This window comes from Dermacentor andersoni, chromosome 1 (genome assembly GCF_023375885.2).
Source record: "Dermacentor andersoni chromosome 1, qqDerAnde1_hic_scaffold, whole genome shotgun sequence".
Lineage (NCBI taxonomy): Eukaryota > Metazoa > Arthropoda > Arachnida > Ixodida > Ixodidae > Dermacentor > Dermacentor andersoni.
In genome coordinates, this window is record NC_092814.1 from 292,613,860 (window position 1) to 292,630,774 (window position 16,915).

Below are 16,915 nucleotides of genomic sequence, written 5' to 3' on the forward strand. Positions count from 1 at the left end.
CATGCAACAATAGTGTCCCTCTGGAGGTGAACTATGTTCGTCTTAACACCAAGCAAGGGATGGGTGTGTATGAGTACCACACTGACTATGTGCCTGTCATCGACTCTAAGCGCACGCGGTGCCAGCTTCTTAGCAGTGACCCAGTGCTGGCAGTTATTGGACGGACCCGCGTCTTTGATGGTATGAAGCTCTACCTTCCACACCAGCTGCAACAGCAGGTCAGCATTTCTTGTTCTCTCTTGTAATGTGACCACCTTGTCCATGTAGCCTGATGTGTACCGTTGGCACCTCTAAAGTTTTGCTGTACAGCTGCAACAGAAAAGGATTAGCGCAAGTAATCGATGACTGGAGTGCAAGATTGCAACACAGGGTGCTCTTGTTCCCGAGCACGCCGATAATGAGAGTGCCAGGCACGATCCATGTTTCAACGTGGAGATGGCCAGCAGAAAGAAGTCCGTCCTAAAGTCTGCATTTTTAATGCTATCTTATGCATCACTTTTCGGCCACCTTTGCTTTCAAACATGGATTATGCCTGGCATTCTTGTTATTGGCGTGCTTGGGAACAATAGCGCCGCCTATCGCAGGATTGCTGCATGAGTCACCAGTCACTTGTGCTAATCTTATTTTGTTGCAGCTGTGCATTCAAACTTGTTAGAAGTAGGTTATAATAAACTACAAACAGTGGAACACCGGTTATGCGTTTCCCGTTTTTACGACAGATTAGTTCAGTCATGGTGAACTTCTCACAGAGACAGTGCATTAAAAAAAATGTTGATTATACAACTAGAAGTGGCGCACATCCCATCTCGTTTGATTACCCGTGCGAAACTGCGAACCCAATGGCGTATGCGTGAGATTTGCTGCCAGCCTCCGGCTGCACCCTTACGACACCATCTCCTTCGTCAGGAAGGGGAGAGCGCCTCTTCATAGACTGGTTTCCGGACTCCCTCCTAGTTTTCCAAACTCAATAGCTTTCTTTGCCTCTTTAACCTATTATATTGGGATAGCAGTTATATGGACACTTCAGGTAAATTTTCGTCGTCGTCGCCATGATGTTCCATATACAGTGCAGTCCACTTATAACGATATCAAGAACAAATCTGATCGTTACAACTGATCATCGCTTTATCAGCACTGCCGTTACTGAGCATACCTTTGAAGCTCCGAAACAAAATTTGCCACTTATGATGAAAAATTGACGTAGAAAGTAGGCCGTGAAAAGTAAAACGTTAATTTATACCTATAAACAGCGTGTCAAGTGTTAGGCGTGCTGAAATAGTCGGAAATCTGCATTTGCTTTTGCGAAAGTTTTCACGTTCGCAACCACAGTGTGCATCGCGTCCAGCTGCGGCGTGAACACTGGCTGCTGTAATTTAGCGTGCACGAAATCAATGAGCGGCTCGATCGCTGCCAGTGCACTGTGGGGGAACTTCGGGGTCGGTGTCAAAGGACGGGCCACTGCCAATCTTGTCGTTACTGCCGCTGCTATCGTTGCCTCCATCAAACAATGCTGTCTCCTGTCACGAGAATGATTGCCCTGTCGGAGGTCTGTCTGCAGAACAAGGCAGCACTATCTGCACTCAGAAACTCCTCCATCGAAGCGCCACCTATTTCATAGTGAGTAGCAATGTGCTCCCAGAGTTCAGTGGCTTCTGCAGTGTTGGTTTCACCTATGGGGGTTTCGCCCTGGCACACTAAGCCCGCCTTTTCCATTGATCGGCATGGCCACTGGTTCTAGCCTTCATGATCGTGGCGCTCCCGGTTTTCAGAATTGTCTGTTTTTAGCTTGTACTTTCGAGTTTTCCAAAATTTGCAGCTTTGTCTCAAGCTATACAGCTTTGTGCTTTGTCGGTGCACCTACCGCTGATTCTACGGCACATCTACATGCTCGCTGAGAGAGAGAGAGAGAGAGAGAGGGAGATTATAGAAAGAGAGCACAGGGGCTGTTCGCTTCTCGCATTTTTAAAGCGAGAAGCGTTGGTGTTTGTTACTTTTGTGCTTCAATGCGTAAAACAATGGTTTTTTAAAGGGCGCCTCCAGGTCTGGCCATTTTGATCTGAAAAGCGCAGAGCATACTATGCGCGCTAACGATTGTGTTTGCAAAGTATTGCATCACTACGCGCCACGGAAAAGTCTGAAATTTCAATCTGAACACCGTTTTCCCTTTCGGCGACCGCGCTTCGAGCTGGACGGTGATGTACACTTGTTCCTGCGCCTACGTACTCATGTTCACAGTGTGACGTCAATCATTGAGACACGTGACTTCGAGAATTATTCAAGGCAACATCTGTTATTTGGATGATCTGTTGCTTGAATTGACAAATTGAAGTTTAGAGAAATAATAAAACACACAAACGGGATGTCTGCATGTTTTTTGTTTTACTTTGCACCTAAGCAAGTGAGGTGTACTTCCGCTTTGTCTGCTTGGTCCCATGGTCGTGCAGTCACGTGCGCAGGCACCGAAACTGTGCCATTTTCTACATTATTCCAGCGCGTAAACATGCTCTGTGGTCCGCTTGTGTCTCTGCCTCAGCATTCATGTAGCACTGAATCATACCACTAGTCATGTGTCCTCGTGCACAGTGCGAAACGAGACAATCACGACAGCTTGCACGCGACACCATCAGCGGAAATTCGCAGCGAGAAAAAATAATGAAGGCAGGGCCCGTGACATATGCGTCACGCGATCCTCGAGGTCTGGTATGGGAGAATGGAGGGAAGGTATTTTGCTTGCGGAAGCTAGACAGGGCGAGTGGAGAGCGTCTCGCTTGTCAGTGGAGCTCGCCTGCTGAAATGATGGGTTTGCGGCACTGAAATATATCTTGGCTATTCATGAGCTGATTTGAAAAATTTTTGTGGCAGAACGCTCCCTAGAGGACATGTAGGAATTTCCAGCGTATAACCAACATTGGCTATGGGGCCTAGTGAGGGGCCTTTTAAAGAAGTAGCTAACGTCGGTGCATTTCATCGGACTCCTTGAAAATTAATATCTCTGAACTGGGGCTGTCTAAAGAATTTGTTCCAAGTGGATACATCGTGCGAACTCAGCGGGTATAATTCATAGAATGAAATATGTGGTGTGAAGTAATTAAAGTTAGTTAGTGTAATTACGTTAGTGATTCAAATGGACCATTTTGATTTCTCGTAGAAGTAATGGCCACCGCCTCATCGAGTAATTTAGATCAAGGGTTAGAATTGTGCTTTCTGCCATAGGCAATATTAAAAAATTTGGTACAGCTAAAAAAAGCACCCTGTATATGTTTTCTTTTTTTTTTTTCTGATAGCCCTAATGCATAAGTTGATACTCTTAAGCTGACTCATCGTTATAACCAATATATCGTTATATGTGGTATCATTAGATGTGGGCTCCACTGTAAAGTCCAAGGGCGATAAGATAGCGGCTGTGCGCTGTAGGTGCAAGGGAAAGCAGAAAGAGGGTGTCATGTGGCAGCGGCACGTTTAGCGCACTTGGGAGGAAGGTGCAGAGGGTGCGCATCTTTTTGTGCGCCCATGGGGGGGGGGGAGCAGTGAGATACGCATGTTCTACGGTAAAACCTCATTAACCTGTACCCGCTTAAACAGCAGTTTTGTTTTAAAAGTAGTAAAGTCAAATCCCAGACTCGGCGGCCATTGAAGGTAATGCATTTTGTATCCGCATAAACCGTACCAGGTTATTGCATACGTGTCGGTTTACAGGTATCCTTTCCACTTTTCGTCATGCAATCACGATGGTAAGTCGGCCAGGCAGAACTACGAGCTTCAGAGATCAGAATGGCCTCCAAGTGCAAATGCAGAAGGTGCTTGGAAGGGTGAAGCCGCATCATCATTTTGGCGCCGTGCCAGAGTTGTAGGGTGTGTTCCAATTCTGGCCAGCATCAGAGACAGTTTACATAGACAGCTAAGGAGACAGCTGATACAGCTTTGAGCCCAAGTAATGGAACTCGTTTCGAGCTTTCTGGAAGATGCTTCTTCGACGTGACACCACCATGCAGTGAAAAAGAAAAAGTTGAGAAAAGTACAGATTATTTGTGTATTTCAAATCTTTGCGCCTGCGAAGGGCATAGGAAAGCGTGTCTGTTTTCTTGTGGACAGACGATCTTCCCTTCGAGTTTCCAAGAGTCCTGTTCAGCTGCCATATTATTTCGACAGGAAAGTAGCCTGCATTGCTTTTGGCTTCGATGCTGTCTGCTTTGATGTCTTCATGAGAATTGGAACGAGACTTAAGATGGCTGTCTACGGCGAGTATTGGAACACGGCCAGAGGGCATTGGGGCCTGTGTTGTGGCATCGTGCGAACTAGGACTCGTGTCATGCTGAAGCTCGGACAAAAACCGGTTGCTCAGCATAGAAGAAAAACTGGATATCATTCGTGCTATCGAACATGGCACGAAGAAGTCAGCGCTGGCATGCGAGAGGGATCTACTGTTGACAATAGGGTTTGGCATTGGAATGTAAAGGAGAAGTTGCTCGGCAGTACTCCTGCAACCGCGATAAGATGTTGGCTATGAATTCCGACTTTTCGAGGCACGACTTTTTTCCATCATTGCCTCTGTTATTGCCGAAGTGTTGCCTAATGACAGTGATGCGAATGACACGGAAAGTGACAGCATGGGCGATTCAGGCCCGACATTTGCAGAAGCTGTGCATTACATCAGCCTCATCTGGCTGTTTGCCGAGAAGATGGGGCTGGTGGAAAAGCTGGCTCACAGCTTAAACGAGTTCGAGGTTGCTGTCGTCGCTGCTAGGCCGCCGCGGCATCAAACAAAAATAAGACTTGTGTCGCTCGAAGTGCATAAATACTGCGTGTCTTTTGTCCTTTCATTGCACTCTCTCTCCGAGTTCCGTTTTTGACAGGTAAGGGGGCGATCTTGTGCTATTTCGTTTAAGCAGCACTACCGAGCTCCGGCCAACTACGTTTTAAAAGGGGCCCTGAACCATACCTCAGGCTTGGTGAAATAACATAGTCCGTGGGTAGCATACACTGCTGTGAACATCTCGGCCAAGTTTTGTTGTTGTACGCAGTGCATTAAGCTCGCAAGCAGATCGCGAAGTCGCCTTTCTGTCAAGCGCTCTTTTAGCAGACGGCCCTGTCCTCACTCTCTTCTGGATGCTTTATTTCATCATCGGAAGCTTTATTTTGTCATTCCTTTAGACGGCTGCTATTGGCCGATAGCTGACATAAAGCTGTGGTCGGTTACATGGCGTAGATACCGTGGCCGTCGCGGGGTGCTGCCACGAGTCCACTGGCTAAGCATACTGTGGCTTGCTGAGGACAACCGCATTTGCCTTATGTTTAGCGCGTCATAGGCACCAAAGGCAGAAGTCGTGGCATCTACTTAACATCCAAAATGAAATTTGAACTGCGTTTCGGGCACAGCCCACTGCGCCGTAGCCTTTGCATTGCAAAGCATTGAAGACGGAACGGGAGCACAGCAGAGGCCAAGTTTGATTACCAATAGCTCTGCTTCTGCTGAATGCATTGAAGTACTTTTTGCTGCAAAGTATTTCTGAAATAGGCTATTTTCACTTCAACTGCATTTCTCCACTTCGATGAAAAGTGGTTCAGGGCCCCTTTAACGAGGTTTCACTGGAGGAGGGCCGAGGGGGGGGGGGGGGGGCAGAGTAGTGCGCGATTCTGTTTTTTATCTGGCTGCGGTTGTTGATGTTTTATCTTGGAGGAAATCTGCAATGGTTTTGAAGGCTAGTCATCAGCAGAAAGCTGGTGGTTTGTGTGTGTTATTGTGCACTTAGTTCATGTTGAAGCGAGAGGCAGCACGAAAAATTTGCTCGCCCCTGCTGCCACCCTTGAGCACACCAGCGTTCTGACTATGAGTGTCTGTGGCCATCGCGTGAGATGTGCTCATGTTTGCCTGTGTGCGTGTGGCACCGTGTTTCTTCATTTAGTTAGTAAGCGAATGTTTACAGCAGTTTATAGAGGCCATAAATCTATTAACATTACTCCGTATAGCTGTAATAATTTACTATCACAATAAATGCTTCGCCCTTTCAGGCACAACAGCAACATTTTTGTGCCTGTAAGTGGCCTGTGGTCGCTGGTGGTTGACGGTTGGTGGTTGAAATTGTGATGCAAAAGCACGAGGAAAAGAGAGTGGATTCTTGCACAACGAACTTGCGAAGAGGGGTCGGGGACTGTCGTGTGTGAGCTCTCGCGCAAGAGTTGAGAGGTGGCGTGGGAAGGAGGAGGAGGAGGAGGAGGGGTCACATGTTTGTTCATTCACTCAGCTGCCCACCCGCTTGCTTGTTTGGGCTATTTACTTACATCGACAATCATCGTTGCGGGTTTCTGCACAATGTTTTTTCTTCCCTTGCGTTTACTGCCGTCTCTCTTTACTGCCGTTTATTGCCGTATCCCTTTCCCTTCCCCCCTCTTTGCTTTGCTCAACCGCCACCCCCCTTCGTTCCGTGCATGCATTGACTCCAAGCATTGACTCCAAGGAGTCAATGCTTGGAGTCAAAAACGTCGGCGCCTCATGTTTTACTCCTCCTAATCAATGTGATCAAATAATTGACCGACGATTCCTCTAAATTAGAATGTGACTTCTCGTGTCAGGTAGCCGTCAAAAGACCGGCACCGCTTCGGTGATTTTACCCAAACTGTTACAACAAAAATGAATTTTATTTTCTTATCGCATATAGAAAGATGAAAAGGGGGAGGTGGAATTGCCGCCCAAATCAGTTGCTATGCCGGGGAGAACAGTTTCGTACATCGCGTATAGCGCTCCATGCACTCCTACCAGCGACATTGATGCGTCAATAAGAGAGTCGCGAAGCAGCGGATGTCACTTCCTAGTTGCTGTCGAAGTAATATTATTGCCTTCCTTAATTCCTTAATGGCAAAATCGATGGCAAACATGATGATGCATGATTGAACAATCGCTCTCTAACTTTCTAAGAAATTTATTGCAGGATTCGGTCGTTTTCTTAAGTCAAATAAGCAAATTCGTTCTAGCATCAAGACATGCACGAAACGGCGCGCTAGGCTCATCACGGCATGACTCCAACCAAGAAGAGCGCGCCTAATAGGTTTCTCGGTATGCACTGCACCAAGTGCTGTGAGAGTAAAATAAAATGGCCCCAGCCTAGTAAAGAGCGCGAAAAATGACTATTTTTACCCTCATCACTTATAAAAAAAAATGCTAAGTGATTTATGTGGTGAAAAGCTTACAGAACCAGCTGGAAAATGCTCCAGTTAGTGAAGTGCGCTTTCCCGCAACGTCGCCTCGGGCGCTCAGTTGCCTAGGCCTAGCAAAGTGTGCTTTACAGCAAAGAGTGGCGCGCTCCAGCTCTGTAGCAGACAACGCCAAGCGCCTCCCCGAGGTCCCTGTGCGCCTGCGCTGCTTCGCTTAGATGCGCCGCCACGCCGGACGCACTGGCGCCACGCGGAGCGCGGCCACGGTGAGCCGTGTTCACCCTATGATTGGACGACCCTGTACACACTGAAGTGTACAAACTATTTTATTATGTCCCTGTTGTCATGAATACAGGCAAGAACCTTGTGAAGCTGCAAAAAAGCAGATTTGAGTTCATGTCCCAGCTTTCATTTTTTGTATATGAATGAATGTGAAATAAAGATTGATAAAGATAGATAAGCCACGACATATTTAGGAAACCCCTGTTTGCGCTGGGCAAGAACAGCGCCAAGGTCAATGCTGCTGGCATCTGCGTGCACCTAGGTAGGGGCTGTCGAATCGTAATGGCGCAAAATTGGTGGAGGCGTTAGCAAACGATGCAGCTTTGTAAATGCCTCGTCGCATTCTGATGACCACGAAGTGAGAGGCCCGTTGCTTCTAAGTAGCTTCATCTGGGGTGGATATGATGGCGGTGAAATTGCGAATGAAGCATCTGAAGTGGGAACACAGACCGATAAAACTGTGCAATTCTTTGACGGAAGTTGGCTTGGGGAATTCGGCGATGGCCTGAAGTTTGGCTAGATCGGGGAGAATCCCATCCTTGGATACGACGTAACCTAGAATTGTCAGCTGCCGAGCTGCAAATCGGCAATAGAAGAACCGAACACATCATTGTGCGATAGGTCAGACATAGAAACAGCACTGAGCACACTGGAACTAGCACAGTAATTGTCATTGGGCACGTCCATAACTAGCACGTCTTCAATCGTTTCTACATTGCCAAGACATTCCTCGGAGCAGGAACAACGCAGGGTATGGAAACAGGTTGCAAACAAAAATGGTGCTGTAGCCCTGTATGATGTCCTCTGTCGCAAAAGGCAGCAGCAGACCTTTCTGAATGAGAAAGCAGTCAGATGGAGACAGTAATGCAACAGTGTCTGAGATTCTGCTGCAGGACATATGCACAACCATTGAGGCGTTTGGAGGTATGTGGGTGTTGGCTTGGACAAGTCGTTTCCTCGAAAGCGAAGAATTGTCGGTGAGCGACAAATTTAACAGCGGTGAGAGCTCTTATTTCGGCCCAGCTGAAATCCCAGCCGAGGACAACGTCATTAGAGCACGAGGAAAGGATGATGGAATTCTATAGCGTATATAACGTCGTCAATGACAACACGAGCAGTGCAAGCCGCCAAGGGGGAACATGCTGAGCAATGACTGTGCAGAGAGGCAGTCCAGAGGGGTATTGTGACTGTCTGAAGTAAGTGACAAAACTTAGCTTTCATAACACATACGGTGGCTCCAGTGTCCACGAGTGCAGATGTGCGAACACTGTCAACAAACACTTCGATTACGTTCGAGGGACTGCGGTGAGGACTTCCACATTTCTATGCTGTTGCAGCCCTTGCCTCTTGGACTGCGACAATTAGTTTTCCTCGTCCCGAGTTACGGGGCAACGTCGAGCGACAGTGAGTGATGGGGTAGGGAAGGTCGGGTGCAATGTTGGCGACATAGCCACATTGCACCACATAGCCATAATGTGGATGGTTGGACTGGCTTTTCACAGCTGGTGCGGCGCTAGGTGGCTGCACACGATTTCAAAAACGTGTGATGTGACTGGTGTAGCTGCACACAAAGCATATTGGCTGGTGTCAAAATTGGGGGCTCAATCCCATCGCTCGTGATCCGTTGTCAAGATTGGAGTCGGGCATGAATTAGAAGGTAGCTGGCCCATGCCGTTGTCCAACTTATCCACGCTGAGGACGTTGATGAAGGGAAGGACTGCTTCTCATCGAGAACGAGGAATATGGGTTTATTTACAGTATTTACATGCAATTCATTAGTCTAGCATGACTGCGAGAGAGTACGCCAGTCTAACACGACTGCTTGAGAGAGTGTATCAGTCGTAACATGACTGCTTAAGAAAGTGTGTCGAGCATCCGCACAACAGCGGTTTATAAGCACTCAGTCCCCCCCTTGATTCCAAGGGGACAGAAACGTTCATTCAGTCATTGTAAACACACGCCGCCTCTCTCCGGGACGGCTTACACACACCCACGCACACACACACAGGCTCACGGTCCGTTCCGGAACTGACGTCACATGGACTTCGTTGAGCTCGGAGCTGACCCTCGCAGCGCGACCGGGTAGCTATTGTCCTGCGTCTTGGTCGGCGCGTGTGAAGGGGTCCCCGACGACGGTCCCGCGGCAACTCCCCCGCTCGCGGCTGACCCGGTTGGCGGTGTTGTGTTGTGGCACAAAGCCTGCTTCGTTGAACTCCTTCAGTCACAACGGCGACGCGGCTAGAGCGTAACGGTGGCGTTTCTTGAAAGTTGACGCCGCCGTCGTCTCAACTGGCTGGCAACACTTGCACCTCAGCTGGGCTGTTCTTAACACTGGTTGTGGGGAGTGTGCCACCGGCTCGCTGGGGCAGCTCCCATCCATGTCACAGGACGCATTGTACAGGGCCACCTCTGACATAACTGCATGGCGGGTGGCAGTCGGTTTGTAGGCATGAAGTTTTCAGAACAGGGAGACATACTTGAAGAGAGTGGCTGGGTCCTCGCGATTTCAGCGTAGCTGAGTAGTGCAGCTGCCGGAACCTGTTGAGGTGGCGCAATGACGTCAGCGTAGCTTAGTGGTGCAGCTGCAAAAGAATGTTGGCTCTGGTCTGGCAAGACCTCGGCGATTTCCTGCTCGATCGCGCGACAGAGGGGATGCGTGAAATTCGATCCAGGCTGTTGGAGATGGGGCGGCTGAGCGAAGGATATCAAGGAGGGCTAGCGTGCAACTTCCTCCCGAACGAACGCTGCAGAGCTCGACCCACTAGAAAGCGTTGGAGAGGATGGCCCACTATAGTGTTTGTCTTCTGCGCTACAAGAAAAAGAAACTAAACCTCATTCATTGACATATTTACCGTTGAAACAGCCTAGCAAGTGCCAGGCACATAGTCTTAACACAGAAGATAAGCTAATAATATTAGCTCACTGACTATTCACACAGCTATTCGCATCCATGTGTGCTGCTTTTTCAAGGTTCGCCACAGATTTTTCATGCCAGGGAATGACGCTGATCCTCGTCACCTGTGCGCCGTGAATAGTGGCCAGCATCCACATACGCCTGCCACACTTTTGTGTGAAGGTCGTCTTGCGTGATGTTTATTTTTGATAATACGTCATTTAACTTTCCTTACTAATTGCCAGTCACTTGCATAGTGTGTGCAGAGAGCAGATTCACAGTAAACAGGTTAATCTAATCTCCATGGATGCATGGCAAAATCACTCTGAAGCCACAGTTTGCAAACATGAACAATGCACTTTAGTGGTAATTACTTTAACGAGTAATGATACATTGTCATTGTGAATTCGTTTTTTTGTGAAATATTCATTCTTGTTCATGGCTGGGAGACATACAGAGAGCGTGCCCATGTGGCACGGACTTCTCTCGTCGTCGACAACCGTGGCACTGGCAGAGCGCTGGAAATGCACTGCAAAGTAGCAAACCTTATGCTACCGTATTTACACAATTGTAAGTCGACTCGAATGTAAGTCGACCCCCCCATATCGCGTGACCGAAAAAAACAAAAAAATAAGAGAGCATACCCGAGGGCGCATTCGATAACGAAAATTTATTAGTAGCTGACATGGTCACTGGGCTACTCGTCTTCACTAGTGCTGCCATCGTCATCGTTGCTGCGGTCCCACAGCGCGTCGTGGTCCAGCGAAATTTCAAATTTGGCAAACGACCGCACCAGGACATATTGCAGAACAGCAGCCCACGCCAAATGCACCCAACTACACGCAGCCGTCAGGGAGGCTCTTTTGACAGGTCCGTTTGGCGTAATTTCGCAGTCTTCTGCCGCCAGCCACTCGTTGTACTCGCAGTGGAGCAGAACCTTAAAATTAAGGCGAAGGTCCGGGCTTGTTTCATGACCACGTCGCACTTCACTGGCAGGGACCGATCACGGATTTCAGCGACGTACGCCGCAAGCTTAGCCTACAGCTCTGGAAAGCGTCCAGACTTTGGCACGTGGGAAATTTCTCACTTGTCGTCACAGGTGAAAATTTCGCTTCGCTGCAGTCGCCACTCTCGCACCACCCGTTTAGAAACATCGAAATTGCGGCCCGCTGTGCAGTGATTTGTTTCTTCGGCGTAAAGGATGGCAGCCCTCTTGAACGCTGCTGTGAACGAGTGCCGAACGATTAGTGGGCCTGGAGCACTCATGACGACTGGGGAAGCATAGAAGTAGCACGTAGCCGGCAGTCAAGTGGAACGCGTCAAACCAATACCATGCCAATACCAATGCCTTCAAACCGCGAAAGAGAAACCAGCGAGCGGTGTCTGCTCTTCCATGAACTACCGATACTCCCCGCAAGCGCCGCCGTTCTGAGGGTGCCGCCGCAAATGGGAACAGCGGCGCTTCCATCAACTATCGACACCCCCCCCATGAGTGTTGCATGCACTGTAAAACTCTCAAAAATGTTGAAAAACCCTTCCGAAAAGCGAACAAACTCGCAGGATAGCGAAAAGATACGGGTAGGGCCATAGAGCAAACAAAGAATTGTAACTACGTTGTAGCTCCCGTTGGTCTCGCTTTTTTGGCGGGGCCATGTTTTGGTTTCGATTGTAAGTCGACCCCCCAACTTCAGACTTCCAAATTTAAAAAAAGGGGTCGACTTACAATCGTGTAAATACGGTACGTGTGCCACAGTGACGACAAACAACTGCCGCTTGCCATTGTGCATTCTGCATCGGCCATTATTATCCCATTTGCAAGATAGTTTTTAAGCGCTGCTTACAGTGGAGCAAAGTGTGAGGTGGAGAGTGCATTTGCATGCATGTGTATAAAGGAGCGTTTTTACTCAAAAGAATGATGCTATGGGGGTTGAGAAGCCTGTGTGACGCATTTGTATGAGTGTTTTGAAATGAATGTATGCCTCTTACAGGTAACAAGCATACCAACAGTACTGGCCTCAGATGGCACTCCTGTGACAGTGAACATCAAGTTTGTAAAGAAGACACCACCATCACAGTGCCTGCACCTGTACAATGTGCTTTTCAAAAAGGTGATGCACTGCCTGCAGCTGACTCAGATTGGCCGTAACTACTTTGACCGCAAGGGCGCTGTTGTGGTGCCTCAGCATAAGTAAGTACCTGATACTTTCCTAGGTATGGTACCACTCAGTGAATACAGTAAAACCTCAGTGATACGAGTCTCAAGGGGTCGCCTAAAATATTCGTATTATCCTAAATTCGTATAGCCATAAAGCAAATGAAATCGGCGTGTTAAAGAATGAGAAACTCATTTTTAGAAATTTATTCATGATAGAAGTCTCGGATGTCCTTCCAGGTTTTTTTCTTTGCCAGGTCAACTAGCATGTAATTCTGGAAGTTGTACCAAAACTTCATAAAACCGGCTTTGCGAGAACGTGCGATACAGCACAAAGCGCGAGCCTCACCAGCGACAACATGGGAGAGACTGCCACTTCCGGACCGTTTCCACTCCGTACAGTGCGCGCAGTTGCTGCTGTGTTATCGGCTGCCTTCTGCCGGCCTCCCCACGTGCTGCGACCGTGGAAAAGGTCCGCCTACTTGCCTGCTTCGGCGTGCTCTGCGCGGCCTCCTCACCACTTTGCTGCCGGCGGTCGCGGCAGTCGCAGTTCTCTCATTCGTATCACCCGAACCTGCACGGGGGAGTGTTTAACACATCCGAAATGTGGCACATAGTATGCAGCGCACTTCGACTGGGGAATTGTACGAATTCGTATCACCCAAAAATTCGTACTAGCCATAAAGGTAGCACTGAGGTTTCATTGTATAACTAATGATTGCTATTGTGTATTACGTAGTGTATGGAGTGTGTGTAAAAGCAGCCTTTATATAATGGATGGGTAGCTATTACAGCGATATCTCGTTACTATGAACTCCACATTAACGAACTTTTCAGATCAACAAACTTCTCGGAAATCCCCAGCATTTGTATGATTTCAGTAAAAATTCCAGTACAGTCAACATCCGATTTTTCGGACTCCCTAAAGGTCGCAAAAACGTCCGAAAAAACGAATGCATGCCTTTCACTGCCCCCAAGGGCTCAAACCGCCACAGGCAGGTCCGAAGTAGCTCCGAAAGCCTTCCAGTACACTTATTAGGCGTATCGGTGCTCGTACTGCGACGGGAGACGGCGGGTGCACACGTGTATAATTAAGGAATACATATAGTCGTATCTGTTTAATTCCAACACGCTTAATTCGAACTTGAAGTTTTTTCAAACTGGCGCCGTGGTCCTGTCGGAGTTGTGTATTCCAATGTGCTAAAATGCCTGATAATTCGAACGTGCAAGTATATGCGACGGTAATTCGGACATACCGCGCCCCGACAATGCTCTCAGCAGCGCGCCAAATCACGTGGCGGCGCCTCCGACCAGCATTTCTCTGACCCTGACGTAGAAGAAAGGCTTAGGAGAAACCCTTCAACATCGCATGCAAAAGAAAAAAAATAAGGAACTGTGGCGGAAATTTCACGTTCTCTCAAATGGCAAGGTCGGCAATTCTGCGTCGCACCGTAAAAGTACGTCCTCACTTGTGGAAATAAGCGCGCTTAAAAACACACGCCGCGTTCCGAAGGCCACACCACTGCGCATTCGCGGTCGCGGAGAACGGCGGGCAGGCGAGAGTTGTCGCCCTCTCTCGAGATGCCTCGGGAGCCCGTGAGAAATAATGTCCCACTGGTTCATCTTCGCCTGCTTATCTTTAAGTTCGGGATGCAACTTGTTGCCAAGAAAATGAAAAAGTCTCACCGTCTCTATGAAGCGCGCCATCAGCCAGGCTCATGTTGAAACGACAGCGCGAGAATGAAGCCCGCTAAGAAAACATGGCGCGCTCGCCAGTTGGGCTCGCTGGCGAGAGCATTGACCTCGCCGCCCACGTGATGACTTCGGCGCTTGTGATTGGCTCGTTCGGGTTTCCGGAAACGCGGCACCGCTATAAAATGGGTTCGGGACCATCCTCGTGCGGCAGAGAATTCTTGCCGCGAAAGCGCCTTTCGCGGCGTGCGTTTTTAAGCGCGCCGCCTTGTGCGCGCTTATTTCCACAATAAAGGAAGTAGCTTAATGCCCAAGCCACAGTAGCGGTAAAATGCGCGCCACAGTAGGGGATCTGACCTGGGCCGGTTTTTCATGGCTCGCCGCAGCGGCAAGCGAGCCGCGGCGGAGAAGACCAAAAAGAGTGGCCCCTACAGTGACATACGCGCGGGAAACTGGTATCATGCGGACCCGCCCGATTGCTCTATTGCACTCATGTCTGCGTCAGCCAGACTGCTTGTTTCGCACTGTCGTCTGCTGGCGTCAGGTCGTGCTCGCGCTTGCTTTGGTTGGCTTGGTTGGTCTCGTTCGCGCTTGGTTTTTTACAATGATGCATCTAAACCAAGACATCTCGCTGGAAAGGTTGTTGGAGACAGTGTGCCATATCCGATTCAGCACGACAACACAGACCCTGAATATGAGGACACGAAGGCGACACCCAGTAGCTCATTCTCCTTGTCTTTTGCATGCGGCGCCGCCGCAACAGAAGGAAGCTCACCAACATGATTCTGATTAGTGGCAATGACTTCGTCTTCTCTATAAGACATGACTCGTGTTAAGAACGCAGCACGAAGAAGATAAACACAGTGCCGTTCTGTCAGCAGACAAAGTAAAAAACACGTGAGTATGCAGAGGGTAGCAGCAGCGGAGGCCCAGTCCAGCCTCTGCAACTCCGCTGCTTCAGTGGCTGTAGGTGGCAGGTGGAAGAGGTAGTTAGCACCAACCAGCAAACTGGCGGGAAAGCAAATCCGCTTCCCTCCCGCCTTTCCTCTCAACTACGCTCCCCTCACTCTCAACTCCCTCGTAACTTCCTCATCTTCGACGGTCTCCACGCCGGCCTCGCCGGCCCGGCGCCAGCTTAGCCCGCTCTTTGAAGTTCGTTTTCTGCCGTTATCGGGAAGCGAGCGTTGGCCGGCGGGGGCTGTTTCGTGGTCCTCGCGCACTGTGTGCATGCGTGCCACGATATTTCACCACTTGCACCATTCTTGCAGCGTGCTAAGGTGCACAAATACTTCAAAAACAAGTCCTTCTAATTTGAACACATTTTCGGGCCCCTTTGAGTTCGAATTATGGACATTCAACTAGACTGTCCGGTGAGAATTGCCCCTTCCCACTCTTCGCACGATTCACCGCAATACTACACATGTGCTTCACCGTGTAACACTGCTGTATTGAGGCGAAGTTAACTTTCGGGAACTGGCATAATGCAAGGCGTCGAAGCCATTGGGTAGCATTACAAAGGCGAAGTCGGTGCCATTGCTAACAGCGGCGAATTGTTTCAATGAAAAACATGGCACTGCAAGAATGGCAGGAATGGTACTGCTATAACAACTGCAAAGAGGAGTCACGAACGGCAAATGACATGCGAGCTCCACCGAGGCATTGCATTTGTAGCCCCAAAAGCGACCTTTTAAAACATGCGAGAAGGTTGCCTCTCAGCCTCTTAGCTTGAGAAATCCACAAGCGTCTTGCCACATACTTCTCACTGGCTTGCACGAGGAAGACCCATGTCTGTCGGCATTGCTTGCTTTATGCAAAGCTTGCCAGCATCCTTCTCCAAGGCACCAGGTGCTCCATGTAGTGCAACGGAAGGTCCCTCGTGAAAACTAAGCCCTGGAGGGACTGAATTACCTGCAGGGTCTCCTCTGAGGACAACGTTGAGGCAGCCTGCAAGCACGTTCACGATGATCGCCTCGGTTAGAAGCTCTTAATTCCAAATCTATAGCCGTGTGCTTTCTTTTCACTGGCAATATCATGCATTGCTGGGGATCAGCGGGTGGATCAGCCATCTTCCGTTTCGGCAGCGAGTCAAACGAGGCTGAGAAACCACTCCGAGTTTCTCTTCTTTTTTCTTGTCAAGGTTTTCGCATTCCATTACCTTCCGGCATGGACACCCAGCAGCCAGACTCCATCGTTATAACCGATAATGCGCCATGGGGGCACTGTAGTAAACTGGTTATTTTACCTTAGAAAACATACAAAAGTTCATGGTGCAGCAGCTTCTCATTGTTATAACTAGGTGTGTGCGAATATTAGAAAATTTTGAATGTTATGAAATATATATTTTTAATATTCGTATTCATTTTGAAAACTGGCTAGTCGAAAATTTTCGAATATTCGAAACAAATCGAATATATTGCTGGCTGCGCAGGAGCAAACGTGGTTCTTAGCTTTTATTACTAATCTAAGAAAATGTCTGATTTTGTGCTGAATTTTGCGATAATTTCATGCTGTTGGCGAAATTGTGCCTGTAAAACAAGCTTTGCCACTGTACGTCTAAGCTGTGCAGGAAAGCCAGCCTCTCAGTAGCAAAGGGCATGGGTTTGCGAAGAGCGAGGGTACACTCATTTGAGGGTTCCACCCTGAGTCCTGAGCTTATTGCTTGACAGCAAATGTGATGAGTGATGGCTGTTACAGGGTAAAATGACTCAGAGTTACGGGAACTTCATCATCATCATCATCATCATCAT

General features: G+C 48.7%; 1 protein-coding gene across 1 annotated transcript in view; it reads left to right on the forward strand.

Annotated features, from left to right (window-relative positions):
• The window catches only part of LOC126548564 (piwi-like protein 1), a 153,946-nt gene that overhangs the window by 61,076 nt on the left and 75,955 nt on the right, over nt 1–16,915 (forward strand). Inside the window, exons 6-7 of the mRNA XM_050196791.3 lie at nt 14–218; nt 12,313–12,512. Coding sequence (XP_050052748.1) covers nt 14–218; nt 12,313–12,512 — 405 coding nt within the window. The remainder of the gene's footprint in view (nt 1–13; nt 219–12,312; nt 12,513–16,915) is intronic.